The 18,865-nt window shown below is 52.4% G+C and overlaps 5 protein-coding genes; 1 reads left to right on the top strand and 4 right to left on the bottom strand.

Moving 5' to 3' along the window:
- Positions 1–535: 535 nt before the first annotated feature.
- RCC_05902 (uncharacterized protein) lies at positions 536–3,967 on the top strand (the record flags this gene model as incomplete). Its single annotated transcript, XM_023771166.1, has 1 exon — positions 536–3,967. The coding sequence occupies one exon, from the start codon at positions 536–538 to the stop codon at positions 3,965–3,967; it is 3,432 nt and encodes a 1,143-aa protein (XP_023626934.1).
- A 718-nt stretch (positions 3,968–4,685) lies between these two features.
- Positions 4,686–6,971, bottom strand: RCC_05901 (related to DUF255 domain protein; the record flags this gene model as incomplete). XM_023771165.1 has 2 exons in its annotated part: positions 4,686–6,719; positions 6,780–6,971. 2 exons carry the CDS (start codon positions 6,969–6,971, stop codon positions 4,686–4,688), a joined length of 2,226 nt encoding a protein of 741 aa, XP_023626933.1.
- Positions 6,972–7,777: 806 nt separating this feature from the next.
- On the bottom strand, positions 7,778–9,886 carry RCC_05900 (uncharacterized protein; the record flags this gene model as incomplete). The annotated part of the gene is made up of 1 exon (XM_023771164.1): positions 7,778–9,886. The coding sequence occupies one exon, from the start codon at positions 9,884–9,886 to the stop codon at positions 7,778–7,780; it is 2,109 nt and encodes a 702-aa protein (XP_023626932.1).
- Positions 9,887–11,464: 1,578 nt separating this feature from the next.
- Positions 11,465–12,412, bottom strand: RCC_05899 (uncharacterized protein; the record flags this gene model as incomplete). XM_023771163.1 has 3 exons in its annotated part: positions 11,465–11,550; positions 11,603–11,892; positions 11,946–12,412. The coding sequence occupies 3 exons, from the start codon at positions 12,410–12,412 to the stop codon at positions 11,465–11,467; spliced, it is 843 nt and encodes a 280-aa protein (XP_023626931.1).
- A 3,102-nt stretch (positions 12,413–15,514) lies between these two features.
- Positions 15,515–18,560, bottom strand: RCC_05898 (probable importin-alpha export receptor; the record flags this gene model as incomplete). XM_023771162.1 has 3 exons in its annotated part: positions 15,515–18,199; positions 18,269–18,411; positions 18,491–18,560. 3 exons carry the CDS (start codon positions 18,558–18,560, stop codon positions 15,515–15,517), a joined length of 2,898 nt encoding a protein of 965 aa, XP_023626930.1.
- Between the last annotated feature and the right edge of the window lie 305 nt (positions 18,561–18,865).

Here is an 18,865-nt window from a genome sequence, read left to right as displayed (position 1 = left end):
ATCAGCTTTCACGTCGAGCTTTTGAACGAAAGTTTTGCTGGACTTCAGGTCGTTTATCCCGCCATTATGCGTGCTCAAACCGATTTGCTCCTCTGATAGCAGAAATTTCGTATCGTGTGTGGATGTGCGCTGAGAGGGTCGCTGAACCTGTAGAAGATGATCAGCGCGGATTGTTGGCAACACTCTTCTCTGAGMAGTCCCGTCAAGTATGAGTCGGACGTCTGCCATCAACGTTCATGGACGATCAAGATGTGCCGTCCACGCCCAGGCCGTCCTCGAGCCTCTCGGAGGATACACGTAGAAGGTACGACTTCTATCCCTTCCTCTGCAATAAGGATGCTGCTTTGGTCGTGTTCCGCGCGTTGTGGGGTTGAGTTGGCGGGCCCTCGCGGAGACGGCGAACACGAGGGCAATATCAGAATAAAGGCGACTGGGCCGTCGTGGTGGAAGCGTGCTTGTCATTTCATTGCGATGATTGATGGATGGATGGAGTGTTCTGTTGTTGTGTCGTGTACTGACGTGTCATCGTAGCAGCATGCTGTCGGCTGGACTGCAACCCCAAAGCGTCGTGGCCGCGGGCACGGGAACACTGGGCGGTATGGACTTCCGCCAGATTGAGCCCTTCGAAACAACCATTTGCGAGCGCCTGACGCGGGAGATTCAACTCTGTGACAGTCCCACCATTCCCACCGGACTGCGGAGTCCCTCGGGGCCGGCGGCATCGACCACGACATCGACATCGTCTTCGCTGGCGCACGTGCTGCAAGGAGCCTCCACCGCTGTGCAGTTCCATGCCAAGTGGTTCCTCCCATCCGCACTCACTGTCCTCATCGAGACCTCCATCGATGTAACCAGCCGATCTTCGGCAACAACCGATCTTTCCGCCGCACTCAACTTCATCGACACCATCGGGACGTACTCACTGATCCCCACTCTGCTGCCTGTCGTGCGCTTCATCTCCTACGCCTTCTATCAAGGCAGCCGCTCGAACCGACACAAACGCATCAGCCAGCACGCGTGGGTCGTCGCACAGCACATTATCGAATCGCATCTCGGCGGACAATTCCCCGGAGCCCTTCTCACCATCATCTTTGACCACCAGCAAATTCACACACGCTTCAGCATCGGTGCCACGATTGGAAGCTTGATGCTCATCACCCAAAAACTGCTTCCCGAAGACAATCACGAGAACGCGATGGAGGCGACAGACCTTCTCATCAGCATCCGGGCGGCTGCCATTGAGCACGACCYGATCTTGCGTGAACAAGTCGGTGTCATGCTTGCCAGCATGCTACGAACCACACGCATCGCTGCCAGCATGCAACAAGACGGCCTCATGGGTATGTACCTCGAGCAAGTCCAGCGGTGTGTCACACACGGGCTTTCCAGGAGCGATCTTCAGCCCATACTAGGAGCTTTCATGCTCAACTCTCGGTATTTCGAACCCTATCACCTCTCACCGATTGCGCTCCTCTTCGTCGAGGCTCGACAACCACTCCCTGAGGAACTGTCCAATCAGCTCCTTCTTCCCTGGAAGCAGTCTCTGATGCTGGACGACCATGCCATGTGGGAGACGAGCTACCGGAATCTCATGATCAACCTCTGCGACTCTACCTTGTACACTCTCCAGCTCGAAGCATTTGTCGATGTCAGTGTCCTGGCATTCTTCCAGACCGAGAGCCGTGCTTTGAGAGAGGAATATGTCGCCACACTCGAGAGTCTGCTCGCCAACCCCAGCGCTGCGCCTTCTATTATGGACACATTGGCCAAAGGTATTGTTGCCATATTCACGCACAAGACGCACAAAGTAAAGTGGGAAGCGCAGCGGAACTGGGTGTTCCCAATATTGTGTGATGTTGCCAGCCGCAGTGTCGTCGCCATTGAGTTGCTGCTCAGCATCCGTGCAGACGCCGCAGGCGAGGGCTATCTGGAGTTTGAACGTACATCTGACATTCATGGCATGTCCACCATCGCGCTCAGTGTTTGGGTCAGTGCTATCGACGACATGCTTGTTCACACGCCGAGCAGATGGGACGTTTACAATACCCTTCTCACAAGACTGGCAGCACAGATACGTAACCATGCGCTCTGGCGCTCCAACTACACCGGGATTGGCTTTCTACGAGAGTCCATCTGCGAGTTGCTCAATGCGGACTCATACGTTGAACCTCCCGCCGACACAGGACTGAGCAAATCACACATTGTATCGCAGCTGGTTCAGATCTTAACGGCCATTATCAGTTATCATCGTGTGCTCATGCGTGATGACTTGAGGGCAGCTGTTGTCACAATTATCAATGTTGCAGGATCCCGCGATCCCGCTGTCAGCATACACTGCATTCATGCTTTGACTATTTGTTGTTACGAGCTTCCCGAGCTAATGGCCTCATACATGGACGCCATCATCAACAAGATGACCAGAATGGTAACTCAGCGACAATTGGCCATCTACGTGCTCGAATTCTTCGCAGGGCTGTCGCGATTTCCGGAGCTACAGAACAGATTGCGGCGTGAGGACTTCAAGCGGATCTTCGGCGTGTGCCACAGCTATCTCCAATCCATCCGCAGCACTTCCGCTCTGGAACGCAAGCGCACTCCCACAAGCGAGCAGAGCGCTGGAAACGGAAGCACATCTCACAACGATATGGCGCCGTACGTCTATGCCCTCACACATCACGTAATCAGCTTCTGGTACATGGCGTTGCAGAGTCACAACCGCCATGGTCTGAAGGATTACATCACCAGCTGCTTGAGATACACAGACCTCGATGGAAACCAGCACATCGAGAATCAAGGCCTTGTGACAATCGATCTGATGGATCGTGTCGACGCGGAAGAGCAAATCACAGCGCCATTCGTCCAAGTTTTCGACGAGACCGACGGCCGCATCATCACGCGTCATCGCGTTACTGGAATACTCCTCATCACAACGGAGACATCTCTCCGAACCGGCAAGACGATAGTCACCATTCGACGCCCATCGGGCACAGCTCAACATCTCATATCGGCCAAACAGGACCACAACCACGAGAACAACCAGCCCCTCGACGAAGACGGAGTAGAGTCGCGTTTCACAGCATCGGTTACAGTCGAGAATGATACGCAAGACTACATCACAGTCTTACCAGATGATGTGACAGGCCGCATCTACGGACGAGTCGCCATTCCACGCCCATCATCAGCGCTTGGCTCGATGGGCATCATCACACTCCCCGAGAATGACGAAGCTGTGACACGTGCCATTCAGGCGTTTGATCGAACGTCAGCGCTGGACTCCCACAAGGCAGGCGTCATCTTCGTCGGTGAGAGGCAGAAGACTGAGGAAGAGATCTTACTCAACATCTCCGGCACACCAGACTACAGAGAGTTTCTCGAAGACATCGGCACCCTCCGCAAGCTGAAAGGTGCCACCTTCAACTCTCAAGGTCTCGATCGCGCCGAAGACGCAGATGGAGAGTTTACGATCGTCTGGAACAACGACATCACAGAGCTGGTCTACCACATCACGACATTCATGCCCAACCACTCGGACCCCAGCCTCACCATCCCTAACAAGAAGCGTCATATCGGAAATGACTTTGTGAATATCGTATTCAACAATTCCGGCAGCGCCTTCGATTTCAACACCTTCCCCTCGGCATTCAACTACGTCTACATCACCATATCGCCCTCTGAACGCACCAGCTTCGTGCAGGCTCGAGAGATCACCGCCAACCAGCCAAAGAGGGACCGATTCTACAACGTCCAAGTCCTCACCCGCCCAGGCTACCCGAGCCTCTCCTCGGCAGGGGAATTGAAGGTGGTATCAGGAGAGTGCCTGGGAGGGTACGTCCGGAACTTGGCGTTAAACGCCTGCATGTTCGCCGCGATGTGGAACGGAGATCTTTCGGGCGAATATCCCTCCTCCTGGCGCCAGAGGCTGGAGATGTTGAAGAGACTTCACGCGAAGTACACGCCCAAGTGGTAGCTTTTTCGCACCCGGGGTGATGGAATGATTTTATGTATAAATTAACGACACAGTGTAGAAATAGTCTACTCAAAAGTTTTATGTTATGAATAATGGATCCCCATCTCAGTTTTGTGTACGACCACTGGATAATAGGCCCTATGGCAGGCTGATAAAAGGTCGATTTGGTCATGAGAGCACATTCCATGTAGGAGACAATGACAAGGCGGAGAATGGCTTACTTTTGGGGCGTTTATTGCGATGTGTTTTGCGAAAGAGTATCCCTCTTATACCGCTCTCCAGATCATGCAGTAACACAATGCTACTGCACTTTATACCATGCTGTCAAAAATTCGATTCGATCGTGAGAGCCTATTCCATGCACAAGATGTTGAGAGGGCGGAGAGGGCGGAGAGCAGCTTAGCTCGCATGCGTCTTCGTTGCGCGAGACCGTCCTGGCGTTTGTCATATACTGCTCTCCACTGTATGGAGAGCTCCTTTGCTACCAATCTCCACGGCAGGCTACTGAAATGGCGATCTCTACTGTGAGAGCGTTGAACTGGCCGCATGCATGAGGTGAAAAGATGTCAATATCTCAATTACCTAAGATGTTCTGGCCATGCAGGCAATTTTTCCACCTGCTCACTGGAGCAATATCGTCTGTTTCGTGGTTCTGCACTTTTTACATTCATCATCAGGCATCATCATCATGACAAGACAAGACAGACGGACGGGCCTATTATGCCTTGAACAAAGCTTCCAGATCCTCCGCCGACAAAAGCTTGCAGACTCCATCGTGACAGAGCTGCACCATGGGCTTCGAAGTGTCAATATCCTTCAGCAGCGTATTACGACTTCTCAGCCATGAGTCGTTGACCCCACCGCCGACGCGAAGCGCGGTAGAGATGGGCCAGACATTATCTCTCATCTTTTGGAGGACTTGTTCTGCGAGTTCGCCATCGCCGACGACCACGAGGCCTCGCATGCCATTCTTTGCGGCGACGACTGATGCTAGCATGCCGCTGAAGAGACCAGGATGTTGACCGATCTCGACCTCAAAGCATGCTACGACCTTCCGCGCAAGTTTCTCGTACGTCTCGTCATTGAGAAGCGATCCCATGCGGAAGAGGTTGTGGGCGCTCACACCATTGATGCTAGGCTCGGCATTGTCCATGGCGTCCTTTACACGGATCAAGATATCTGGCTGATTGGCTGGCGTAGAGAAGAACCCATACTTCTCCTCATCCCAGAAAAGCTTAATCTGAGTCTGCTGCAGCTTGTCGGCAAACTCTAGCCATTGGCTATCCCAAGTAGCTTCGTAAAGATCAAGCAATCCGGCGATCAGGAAAGCATAGTCATCTGCGAAACCTGGAGTAGGCCCTGGCCCTTCGCGGTATACTCGCTTGAGTGTGCCAGTATTCGTGTCGAATAGGTGCTGCTGGATGCATTCTACAGCTTTCACTGCGCCATCCAAATACGTCGCGGCTTCTGCAGGCGCGAGATACTGCAGCGCAGAGCTCGCACGTGCCAATCCACCGATCGCCATGCCGTTCCAGGAAGTCACAATCTTGTCGTCGAGGGCTGGCCGAGGACGGGTTCGCTCTCTATGAGCCAACAGCTTTTGTCTGCCTTCACTGATTACCCGCTTTACCTCCTCCTCCTCCTCCATGCTGAATTTTGCGGCCAATTCACTAAACTCGCACTGCACACAGAGAGTGTTCTGACCGATGAGCTCGCCTTGTACGTCAAATCTCCTCTCCACATTGCCTTCTTGCTTCACTCCCCAGTAAGCAGCACAGACTTTCGCATCGCTGTCGCCAAGGACCGTATTGAACTCTTCCATGGTCCAGACGTAGTATGCACCTTCCCGCTTGTGATGATCCGAGGCGGTTGCGAGAGAGTCTGCATCTTCCGACGCGTTGATGCCTCCAAGAGGAGAGGACATTGGTGGGCTTGTAAGATACTTGGCAATGTCGTGGACCGTATCGAGAAGCAGAGGCGACTTTGTGAGCAGGTATGCATCCAGATATACCGGGAGGAGTTGTGCGTTATCGTAGAGCATCTTTTCAAAATGAGGCAGACTCCAATCCCGGGTCACAGAGTATCTTGCAAAGCCGTGGCCGATCTGATCTTTGATGCCACCCTTGGCCATGCTTTCCAAAGTCTTGACGGCCATTCGGCGAGCTTCAACACACTCATCCTCTCCGACAATCTCACGTACGTCGGAAGGGTATGAGGCGACCCGTAACAGAGGCCTGATGTGCACTGGTGTAGGAAACTTGGGCGCACCACCAAAGCCTCCGAACTTTGGATCGAAGCGRCCTTTGTAGTGCTGATAAGCATCATCAAGCAAATCGAGTTCAAGACCATCATTCTCGTCCGGCTTGCCATCCTTTCCGCCCAGCATCCCTTCCTGTGCATACTCGCGTAGCTGCCGTGTGATTTCGCTGGCGTTTTGTCTGCATTTTGCTTCCTGCTCCTTCCAAGCGGTGAGGACTCTGCGCAACACATCTTCGAAAGTGGTTCCGCCCATCTTGGTTCTCCCACTCTTTGGACCTGGCCAATAGGTACCGCCAAAGAGAGGCTCCAGCTCTGGGGTCACAAAAACATTCAGAGGCCACCCGCCTGAGCCACTGGTGGCCTGCAGGAAGTCCATGTATTGCCTGTCGATATCTGGACGCTCCTCTCGGTCGATCTTGATTGGAATGAAATGTTCATTAAGCAATTGGGCGATTCGTGGGTCGTCGAAGCTCTCGTGGGCCATGACATGGCACTGCGTGGTACTTTGTCAGTTGGTGCTGGTGGGATGTGGCCCTCTGTACATTTGACTAACCCAATGGCAAGCAGAATAGCCAATGCTCACAAACAGCAGCCGGTTGGTGTTGCGTGCAAGCTCCAATGTCTCGGGACTCCAGAGCTGCCATGCTGTAGGGTTTGCCAGGTGAGAGCGGACATATGGACTCTTGCTCTCGCCGCACCGATTGGTGAGYGAGATGGCTTTGTCAAACGCTGGAGGGCTGCTCATGGTCGGATGGGTTGTAGAAAAGGGCTTCACAAGGCGTTTGGGGACATGGAGCTGCTCAAATCTGTGGACGGCGAAGCGCAGCGGGCGTGGATTTGCTTGTGCCGTCGGGGCCCACCGACGGAGGTGACAACAAAGGAGCTGAGGTAGACATGAACCTTGCATGAGGCGCCCCTCCTCTACAGCGAAAAGAAAATTCGGTTTTGTCCGAACCTAAGTGCGTGATATTGTTATCACAGACTCTTCCGTCATAAGTGTCAGCTGATTGACGGGCTCGATAGGGCTGTGCTGACAAGATACCCGGTACCAACCTACGAAGCGGGGAAGAAACAGGGGTCGGAGAAAATATTTCTCTCGCCGGCATCCACATCTCGCACACGTTGGGGGGCCCAGGATGCAGACTTCTTTCGGAAAGCGTTTTCCTTGCAGAGAAAAAAACGCCCTCGGATCTGAATGTCGGCTGTTACACGTTCAACATTCTTTGCCTGTAAGGTGAAGCAGTAAAGTTGTTCGTCCCTTGCCCTCATCCAAGCGTGGTTGCACAGACGCCAGATAGGTCTGGCACTAGGGYAAGGGTTGGGGTAGTGAAGAAAAATCAAGCAGGCATGATACAACTTTCCGAGCTACATGTATTCCTCCATGCGTCACATGTTGATGGTAGTGAATGCCATTGTGAATAAATGTAAGCATAGGGTGCAATCGTGATTACTGTCCGGTGGAGTTGGCTTTGATTTGCTGATGCTGCAGCGAACTTCGTCTTGGAAAGTCAACGTTGTGTGGCAGKAGCAGACGACGTCGTTGCACATCAACTATCTCCATCCCAAACTATCTAGCCTTGGCGGTGCATAACCAACCACATGTACTTGCTGTATCGACTCTTCAGATTCATGTCGCTTCATCCCAAGCAGACCTTCACCTTCCAGCAATTGAATCTCTGCCTTTGCGAGGCGTTTGGGCAAGGGATCTCTCCCTGGCAATCTGGTCTCCCGCATATCTGCTTCTATCACCGCGTTCTTGGCTACGCGGACAATCGTTGAGAAGTTGGCGGTAAAGGAGGCACCAGTTTGAACTATCGCCCACAACCCAACAAGAACGTTCAGCGTCGTCACTCCAATTGCAATTCCATATGCCAACCAAAGCTTGTCCGAACCATATGAATAGACGTTGGTGAAGATCTTCAGCGTGACATCGGTAGATGTGGGCGCGAGCGGGCTTGTGGAGTTGTACGTCAGCATTGATGAGCTTGCCATGGAGATAGTGATGTTGAAAAAGAGTTCTTCGAGGGCGTCTTTGAAGGGCCGCCGTGGGCGATCTGGGATTGATGGGAGTAGGCTGACTGCTTGGTCCAAGGCGGTCCCGGAGTCGTTCAACGTCATGTTGTAGCCGTTGGACAATCCTTGGCCCAGAGCATGCATCTCTATGGTGCTACTACCCAGTACGGTACCAAAAACCTGCGTCTGGGATGTCCACATCACGCCCCTATCCGTCATCATTCGAGCCTTGCCTTGTGCTTTGGAATCTGAATTCCCAGCCCCGAGCAGCAGATTCATCATCGCCTGCTGGATGGCAGAGTATGAGCTTAGCCTTAGCGCTCGGGCCGCGAGCGAGGTGATGTTCTTGGTATCACGTTCATTGTCCGTGAAGATAGAGAGTTGATCCGAATGTCCATTGGTATAGAAGACTGTTGAGTTCCAATCGGGCTCGACGGCGTCTGTGGCAGATTCTATCCGGACATGTTGGTCGTGAGCCCCTCCATATTCGAAGTTGAGGCGGTAAGTCGTCGGAATCGCTCTACACCGCAGTGTGGTAGCGGTATCAAAATACCAATCAATGAGAATCGCTTTGTCCTCGGCGATTGCTCGATCGCCTTTGCGAACAGCACTTAGATTCAAGGGGCGGTCTGCCAGATTCTCGTCTCCTCTCAAGAACGAGAGCTCCGCGCGAGGGACAATGGTTAAGAATAGATCCACCCCTACGCCCAAGAAGTACGGTGTACTACCTTCTTGAAGGGTCCAGCCATTGGTCGCGCTTCGCCACTTGAAAGGCATGGGCGATGTATCGTTTGCATAGGCTGCCCAGGACAAATAGCTGAACATGATGTTGGTGATGTGCGGCCACGTGCCGTTCGCAGTGTAGTTATTGAACACATCAATCAGGTTTGATTTGACGTCTCTCAGCACGTCGGCCTCCAGAGGGCTACAAGAGAATCTGGGAGCATCAAGATCAAGGTTCCACGTAGCGTTTACGCCTGGTGGATCAATGGATAATATGTTTCCGGCCGCTGCTGCTGCGTAGGCAATCCGCGAGACCTCGTTATTCGGACCCATCTGGCTGAATCTTTGCGACCCGTTGTCGTCGGGAAGATCGTAGAATGTCCCAAACGCCATGCTGTCCAATGCCGGCTGTGGCACAATTACATTCAGCACTGGAGATGGATGGACCTGATCGAACACAACGCTCAAACTGGCTGGACTGATGATTGCCGCAATAGGCAGTAACCAACAAGTCAAGGCAACGAGCGTTACCAACGGATATCTCCAATAGCTTGCGAGACATCCGAGGCTCCAGAGATCGTTCAACCCTCCGAACCAGTTGTCTAAAGTGCTCAGCTTGAAACTCTTTCGGTTGATGGCCCTGAAAAGTAATTGCATGTAGGCCGTACTGCAAGCTAGAATCAAGCTAGCTTTCACGAGGAAAGCGAAGGCGGTTCCGATAGCAATGTTGATCTGCTGCTGGGTAGTCGTCCAGCCCACGACATTGATAGGATTTGAGCTGACAGCAGAGCCAGTCAGAGAGGAATAGAAAGCATGATGTCCCGCAGCTAGTCCCGTACCGACCAGGAGAGAGGAGACCATGACGACCGGGGCATGCCAGTGGAAGCCGAAGTGAGTTTCAAGGCCATCATGATGGCTTTGCATGTTAGGTGCGTCGGTATGATAAATGATATAGTGGAGGTGACCGCTACGACGAGACGAGAGGTGTGAGCAGCAGACATTTCAATCAGCGTGCCGTCCAGATGGTGTATATACCATAGATGTGGATCCCAGCGGCTAGAGGTTTGCGTACGCGCCGCTGTRCCTCTTGCCTGCAGGAAAGCGGAGAAATCTTTCCCAAACCTGCATTCAGGCATCCTTCTAGCAATGTGAGTTGCATACTGATGTACTACAGCGTCTCGTTACATCTGATGTTTTTGAATCCATAAAGTCCTCTCGATCATCCGGCGGTCGTACGTTCGTAGCGAATTGATTCCCCCAAAATGTAGCGAAGTGGGCTTTTGATATCAAGGACGACGTTCGATCCAAAAAGACACCGCAGTCTCTAATATGTTCATGCAAAAATCTGCGAAGGGTTTACCATAATGTTGGGTGACGGGTGATGTTGATTGTTGAAGCCATCAATGTCGCACAAATTCGACTTTGGCAGCCTGATCATCCAACACCACAAGGGTATGTTCGCGATGGCCATGTGATGAGCAGATACTGGGTGAGTTCGTGGTCGCACTGTTTTATGCCATGCTCGATATGCTCGGTATGTCAAGCTCGGTATGCCATGCTCTCGGTAGTGTGTTAAATTTCCTTCATATAGGGTAGAGAAAGAACTGCAGCGTGGCAGGTGGGAGCCCGCTCAGGTCAGGACGAGCGCTGAGAGTCGCCAGAAGAGCAGTAGCTAGGTAAGCGTCGTGATCAAATTTTCCATTGTCTCGTTACACGACAAGAGAGCATAATGGCTGTTACCTTTCCGATACTTCAGGACAAGGTCCAAACTGGGGTTGATGAGAYTGAAGGCAGGCGTTGAGTGGTATCCCCAGGCTGCAGGAGTACCGAGGCAGACTGTTGTGTCACCGAGCATTACAAGTAATGCATACGTGTATCGCTGGTTTCTCGTTCTGGCTGTCAAGTAATAAGTTGTTCAACACGGGTGATTTGTGAGCAAGCGAGTCCCGAAAGGCAGTTGCAAAGAATCAAAATTACCGCGCTTCACACCCTTGCGAATGGCCAATAGAATTCGGTGTCCACGCGCCAGGGATTCGAGAATAATGGAATCGCGACATCAGTCCAGTCAACACATCACATTATTGGCTCAAGCGCACATTTAGGCAGCGTGAAGACAAGGAGCTGACTAAATGGTTCGTAAAGACGTTACTCGTTGCTCGGATTAAAGTTTGTACACAGCAAAGCATGAAACTGGATATGGAAATAATGCAGCCACGCGAAAAGCCTGCCATCGAAGCCCGTGCGTGTGTTCTGTCCAGCAGATCTCACTCGACGATCCTGATATGCAGAACGTCCGATTCGGGATGCCGAAATTCGCGAAAGATGCTGGAGCTACTGTTGGAGGAAGGCTTTGACTGAGAGAGCGATTTCTGTTGCAACATTGAAAGGACGCCGTGATGCACATTTCTGAAAGCCGTGTCGCACTCAATCATAAGTCTCTGGTACAAGAAAAAGAAGACCCGTAAGGGCTGCTTGAAGACACTCTTCTGAAGAGACAAATGTCTAAACGTAAGCCGAAGCACTCCAATCCACGGTTGCCTCGCCCTTTGGTGCAAGCACGTTTGCGGCGTATTCACCGGCATAGTTACCTGAAAGGACGTTAGAAGTGATCAGATTGAAGGTAACCGGCGCATTGCTTACCTGGGCCCTTGTAGTTGCAGACAGTGAAGTATGGGGAGACACCGTTACCGGTGTTCGCAAGGCCGTTCGGGCAGTGCTGAGTGTAGCAGGCAACGTGGGTGGTATCCTTCCAGACAATTTGAGTGAAGTGGCCCCAAGCCTCGAAGTTGCTCATATCGGGCTCAGATCCGTAGAAAGCAGCGTAGAGAGGTTCTTCTCCGTTGTAGAACATGTCGCTGATGACAGCAGTGATGTTCTCCTGGGCGACACCAGCGGCAATGTTCTGGCCGTAACCACCACCTCCGGCAGTCCTGTGAGATATTAGTATCATGTCCGGATTCTGGGGAGACAGTGAGAATCATACACATCGTGCTTGTAGTCGCAGGACTCGGCAACGGTCTTGGCGCAATCGTAGAGATCCTTGTCCCACGCAACGGCAGGGGCAGAGTGGTTGGCGCGGTGGAGGTTGTGTGCCATGACAACCGCGTCGTTGTAGCCGGATGGCGCTCCGCCGTCGGAAGATGGCGAGCTGGAGACTGGGGCAGGGGCTGGTGCAGAGTAGACAGGTGCCGGAGCAGAGTAGACTGGCTTGGGCGCCTGGTATGCTGGCACAGTGTTCACTGGGGCGTGGGAGACGGCCTTGCTTGACTGGTGGCCGTAGTGGGGAGCCTTGGTGGCGGGCTCAGTTGGGGCGGGACCGTAGGCGGTGACGGTGACGACGTTGGTCACGTAGGCGACCTCGTTGACGTACTCGAGATCGCGCTTGTTGTCGGCGAAGGGCACGGCGATGGCACCGGCGGCAAAGGCCGCAATGGCGAAGGCGGAACGCATGTTGATATTGGGGGGATTGGTTGTTTGTTTTGGATCACAGATCTCCGAGAAAGGTTTGATATCTGAATTGGCAGAATTGATCAGTGGCAGTTCTCGTTTCCTCAATTGAATATATTTGACGGCCAACGAGCGAATGATTGCAGCGACAGAGACTGGGTGACGTGTGCCTTCGGGATTTGATGTTGCAGAGAATGATGCGGCCGCGGCCTGGTGACGGGGGTGAACAGCAGGGGAGGGATACGCACACAATCGGTCGGCTAGCGACTGTAATGGGTGCAGTTATTGTGCGAACTGGTAGCGCGTGTGGTGCTTGTGGTAGTGAACGTGTGGAGAGTCGGTTGTGGTGGTCGAGGGAGGACAAAGTCGGCGGCGACGGACATGTATTAAGTCGACTTGAGCCCCTGGTGCCGGAATAAACTTTCGTTTAATGAGGGATGCTCTGAAACGGCGTGCTGATCGCGCCAAGGTATGCTGTGATTCGTAGAGAAGTGGGCTTGTTGATGAAGCGCGAGATTATTGTAAGAGTACGAGGATTCAGACGTGTGATGATTCTGAACGAAGGTGTTGCGGTTTGCTGAATGCGCTCCGCTAGTAAAGATCTCTTGGTAACGTGGAATGCAAGTCGGCACCTCTTATGTACAACATCCGTAAGGCTGCGAGAATTCAGGAGACCTGCGATCATTCGTCGCTCGGCTCGACGTTGGCCCCCCCGGTCAAGAATACGAGGCCTATCCGTTTAACTGGGGAGCCCCAAGCTTCAAGTCGCGGGCCTCGTGGCAATGGACCAGTTTTCGCAGCATTTTATGATGATGACATGCAGCAGTCCCATGTTTCGGCGCAAGCGCTTGCGTTGTGAAGCATCCGACGCAAGTCACCTTCCCCGGACGACGACAACCTACGGATCACACGTCTTGTGGCAGTTGATGTTTTGCAGACCTCCGACTTCCGATTTCGCGCCAGCCCATCTCCGCATGGCGCCAATCCAAGCTGTTGATCAGCCGCCTGTAGGTCCTTTTTCACCACGAAAGGAAATTGGTAGATTCAGCACGACCAAGACAATCGCCAAGTCACCCTCCACCTGCTCCTTCGAGACCGCCGCTTTGCCAGGCGGCAAACGCACAAAGCTGTCTCAAACCAGATCCCGGCCTGAGCGCTGGTTGAGCGAGGAATCACCGTCCAACGAGCCCTACGGCCCTGCCTACAGAGCGCCGCGGTTTCACGGGTTCCACCCGAAGGCCTGTATGCTCCCGACGACACGCAAGCCCGCCAGCGATCCAGCTTCTGCAAGTTTCCCTGGTCGGGCTAGATCTCCGTGTCTTCCAAGCACAAAAGTCCGATCAGGAACCAGTGAATTTAAAGGTTGCCACCCTACTTTACCGGTTGCGATCAAAGACTTTTTCCTCTCTTCATATGATGAGAATGAGAAACGACTTGGAAGACACYATCTAACAAGACATTTAGCTGTCCGCAACACTGCTTGTCTTGGTRATCTTAGCTCACTGTCCGCGAGCGTGGTCGTTGCTCAATTGCTTCAATTTCTCCAGCCGAGTGCACTGGCGACGCTTCTCCATCGCGGAGGCAGTTTCAGTGAAACCACGCCGTCAAGTCACGAGCGCGGTCCGATGTTAGCGATCCCACGTTCCAGAATCAAGACCTGTCGTCGCAGCAAGCAACCTGGTTCCAGGCACAAACGCGGCAGTGTTTGAGTTTTCAACAACCAACCGTTTTATGCGACTTGCTTCATTTATGCCACCTAACCACACCTTGCACAGGTTTCCTGTCATTCGCTGTCACTGCAACCCAAATGAATACACAGTGTGCAAGTGCGAACACATTTGTCAATATCGAGCATTGCAATACCCGAAAGGCATCAAAGTAAGAGCTGACAGCAGACAACCTCGCTTCGTTTTCCCGCATTCCTCAGAATACGTTGGTTCCTGCTCCTGCCCTGCATCCTCGAGAAGGGCGACTGCAGACTTCTAGTGCTACCAAGTACCAGAAAGAAATGTGCCACCCGTGCCAGGATGAACCACATGGCCTTAACGGAGTAAATGCTTTCAAGTGCACACGACCAAAGGACCTTGCTACCCAATCGATCGCTTGTTTCAAACTTTCCCGAGACTCCTGTCACACCAAGACATGATTCACCATTGGTTTGCGTGACAGGTTTGTGTGGTCGACATCAACGGCCTAGGAGGTACCCACATGACTGCATACAGTGCCATACACACACGTCGTTTGTGGCAATTCTACAAGCAAAGGCATGGCACATTGTTGAATGTAAGACATAGCGCCACCTGTGCACAATGTTGAGCAACACGTGCGAGATCATCAACTTGGTCGAGACGGGCTTATCTTTAACACCCTCCTTCATGCCGCGTACACACATATCGCCGACTCTCTCGCTTTCAACGATCGATGATTCTAGAAAGTGATCTTTGGTGTGGTGATCGATGGTCGCAGCTTGGCGATGTCTTTGAAGATCGCGCTGAGCTTCTTACACTTTGTGAAACCAACGAAACAATTGGCTTCCATTCTTCTCCAGCATACAGCATGAAACTACATCGAATTACTCTCCCTACGAATTTAAATCGTGCATCCTCCCACTGAATGACGACTTTTTATTGATACAGAATATCGCTGCGATTGACTTCAGAGTTGACGAAAGGCATGCAGAGTGGTAGGACGTTATAGAAATAACGCCGGCCGATTGCCCTTCCTCTAACTTGAACTTGTGTAGGCTTCCTACGTAGCGACAACGCTTGATCAGCACAAGACACCGATGCGACTAACATCGAATGACGATGTCTGCGGAGTCGTCAGATGAAAACGGTTACGAGATGCCGTTGTGACTTAACTCAACGGAGAGGGACTCCGACGTTGGTCCCAGAAGAAAGTCCCGACCGGTGACATGACGCTGATGATGTATGACACCGATGATACCTCAGGACTCACTCAATCTGATTAGGCCTCTCAATTCTCTTCGATTGCAGCCCCTCGATACACACTTGGTATCAAATGGAAGGGTATCTATCTTATCGTTCTCCAAACTTTTGCTATCTTCATTACATCAAATCATCCCTCCCAGCATAATGCTCGTCTCTATCCCTGCATGACTTGCTGCAAAGCTACCTTTCCCTGTGCATCCAGCTTCTCGCCCACAAATTGACCGATGCGGCCGCTATGTCTCTGATCTGCCTCCCTCAATGTTGCTCCCACCCACGCCTTGACATCCTGTACATCGGGGAATGCATCTGGCGTAGGTCTCTTGCATGTGTTCAACGGAGTGAATGCTGCACCGAATCCCACGTCGTCCACATCGCGATCCTCAATTATGTTGTTGTCGGCGCTGGGCGGAAGAGGCGGGTTGATGAGAAGTTTGAGAAGCGCCTCGCATGTGATGGTCCAGCCGCGCTTGGCGTAGCGGTCGACAAAAGCCTGGCTGTCTGCGAGTGTCCGTGTGAGTGAAATGCAAGCAGTTTTGCGGTCAGCCGGACGACTGAGCTTCTGAGTGTCTGGGAGGATGATGCCGGTGTAAATTTGTGTAAACACATTCTCCTGCACGCGATCGGCGGCCGCGATGAAGAAATCTGCGCCAAGACCGCGTGTAGTCAAAGCGGWGACGAGGTGATAGAAGCGGACGAAACGCAGGGTGAAGTTTTCGGTCTTTGAGTTTGTGAGGCGAGTGAACATTAGTTGGAGGATGGAAGGCCAGAATTTCTCGAGCGCGGCGGGTTCGAAGCTCATGACAACAGTCTCAATCAGGTCCATGGCATGGCTCTCGTATGCTTTACTGCTGACCAGCTTCTGGAAGATCACCAAAATGGCCTCGGTTTGATTCGMAGCGGCCATTTGAGAAGCGCCTCGTGGGATGATGGTAGTGAGGAGCCGTGTCAATGCAGGAACGTTGCCTTTGCTCTCCCACATGCCGAGGGTCAAGATAGGTCCGACAAGTTGCTGGAAGTTTGCTGATAGCGTGCCAGATGGGTTCGTGGCCACCATCAATGCATACAGTTGGAAGATGTATGGTGTGAACTCGTCGACTTGGGCCCCCAGTACCTCCATGAACGGGGTGAAGAGGCTAGCCTCAATCTTCTCGGGCTGTACAGGGCCAGCGAAACGGATCAGTGCTCCCAATGACTCGAAGTGGTAGTAGTAAAATCCTGGGTTAGAAGGATTATGCCGAATGACCTTGGTTATGTTCACCAGATATGAGATGATCATGTCCACGATAGGGATCATACCATCGCGAATCACAATCAAGACCCTCATAACGCACTTCATCAAGAATTCGTTTTCCTGAACCTTTTCTGGTTTTGTATCCTTGGTGACCAGTGTAAAGATGTGCTGCAAGAGATCCTTGGCGAGAGGTATGATGCTCTCGCGAGGGATGATAGATTGGTGCTGGTCGTCTGTGAGGTAGAGTGCCCGATCAACAGCAATAGCCGCATATGTGTAGACGACATAGTTGCTCGAGTTGAGATGTTGCACCAGTAGCGGGAAGGCTGCCTGCCATTGCTGTGGCGAGAGGATGCTGCGAAAGATGTACAAGTATTTGATCGCGCCAACCTTGAGCAGTGGTTCTGCTGCCGCGTTCGTCAGATCTTCTGCAACGTTGTTCTGGAAGAAGTCGATAACGTCGACATTAGGGTTGACGCTCAAAACACCTTTGGCGGCGGTCGAGGTGCCTTTGGCGGCGATGGAGGAGAAAAGATGAACAGCAGTATCCTTGGCCTTCCAGTTTGCGCCCTGGTCTTTTGCGTACTCTGCGAGGAAGTGTGTGACATAGCGCATGACCACATCGGTCACGAGCTTCTCAAACTGCTCCATTAGCTTCTTCAGGAAGTTGGTGGCAGCTCGCCGTCTGGTATCCTCATCTGAGCCCTCCAGATCTTGGCGAATGAATTCAATCGGTTCGTCCTCGAATGTCTCGATGTCTGACTCTCGGAGCGACAAATTTGGGATCACGACCTTTTCGGTGACTTGCCCAAGCACATCTGGATTGTTGAAGTTCTCTGCGTGTTCTCTGATGCTCGCGACTGTCGTCAAGAATTCCAATGCCCTGCTGACAACCACGTCGTATTTCGCCTCCGGTCCGATCTGTGTGAGCAAATTCCATGATGTCTCGATGAATTTGAACTGTCCCAGATATGCCTTGAACTCCTCGTCGTACTTTCGCGTGTACAGGATCAGCACTTTGAATGCACCTGCTCTTACATGCTCCAATGGACCCGCCTCGGCTTCGTCGTCTGTGCTCAATGCCGCGTTCTCGTAGTTTAGGTATTTGTGTAGCAGACTAGTGATGGCAGGGAGTGCCTCTTCGAATTGCGGCGGCATATCATGCGTGGATAGGTCATAAACAAGCTTCATGATCAAATCCAGTGTTGAATAGTGAGCTTTGAGAACCTCGACGTTATTCTGATTCTGATCGATCATCCTGTCGGTACTCTCCCACAGCTGCAAAAACGGTGTGGCGAACTTGGATAACACGTGGTTGATCTCGGTGTATAGGTCGTCGGAGCGGTACAGCGGCTCCCATCTCTTGAAAATCGAATGAGCCACTTGCAGCACGCCATTGTTAACAATCGCGTTATCTGGAGTGAGCCGAGAGACCAAATCGTCCACCAAAGTGTCCCACCGCTCCCAAAAGTCGCTGTCTGCAATGACGCTGATAGCATCACCGAGCTGCGCCTGAATGGTCGGCGGGACCTTCACCATGAGCCCAATCAACTCGTTCTTGATCGTCGTGACTTCGTTTGCGGGGAGTACGTGGGCGCCATTTTCGTCCTAAGTAGAAAGTAGGCACATGTCAGCTGTGTCACCGCGGAGATGCCAACGGGCAAAAACGAAGCATACCACCCAGTTGCGCCGCACAAAATTCTTGAAGAAGAGCGCGCTCGCTAGTCGTGTGTTGAGGGGGAATGTGTCGGTTGCTACGATCTGTAGCAGGCTCAGAGAGAAGCCCGGCGTGCCCTCCGACTCCTTGAGTTTCGTTTCCGCTGTGACGGATGCAGTCAGTACGGATTGCGAGCATGATTTGAGGTGGGGTTAAAAGGGTGGATGGAGGACGTTGCTCACCTGCCTTGCTCTGGCGGGGATCAAGACTGGCCGAGAGCAGATCTGCCACTGCCTGCAGATTAGAGGCCATGATGATGTGAAGAGGAAAAGGTTGATGTAATAAGAGGTGTGGTGATGGTGGAGCTCGAATTCGCAGAACTGTTTTCGCCGTTGCTAAGGGCGGTAAATCTTAAGTCCTTTTTGTACTTTAAAAGCATGCCTGTCGCGCGGGTTAGCTTCATCATCATCATCCAAGCGCGTCCACCTCACTCGCCTTTGTACAACAGCAGAGCCTACAACCTTCTACGAATTCTCACGAATCTTCACCTAACGATCACTCACGACTAACGACGAATCCTGTGCCCTCTCCCGTCCCCCGTCTCCCGTACCCGCCAG

This window comes from Ramularia collo-cygni (genome assembly GCF_900074925.1).
Source record: "Ramularia collo-cygni strain URUG2 genome assembly, contig: RCC_scaffold08, whole genome shotgun sequence".
Taxonomy (NCBI): domain Eukaryota; kingdom Fungi; phylum Ascomycota; class Dothideomycetes; order Mycosphaerellales; family Mycosphaerellaceae; genus Ramularia; species Ramularia collo-cygni.
Note: the sequence above shows the minus strand (reverse complement) of the source record. Positions and strands in the feature narration are given on the sequence as shown.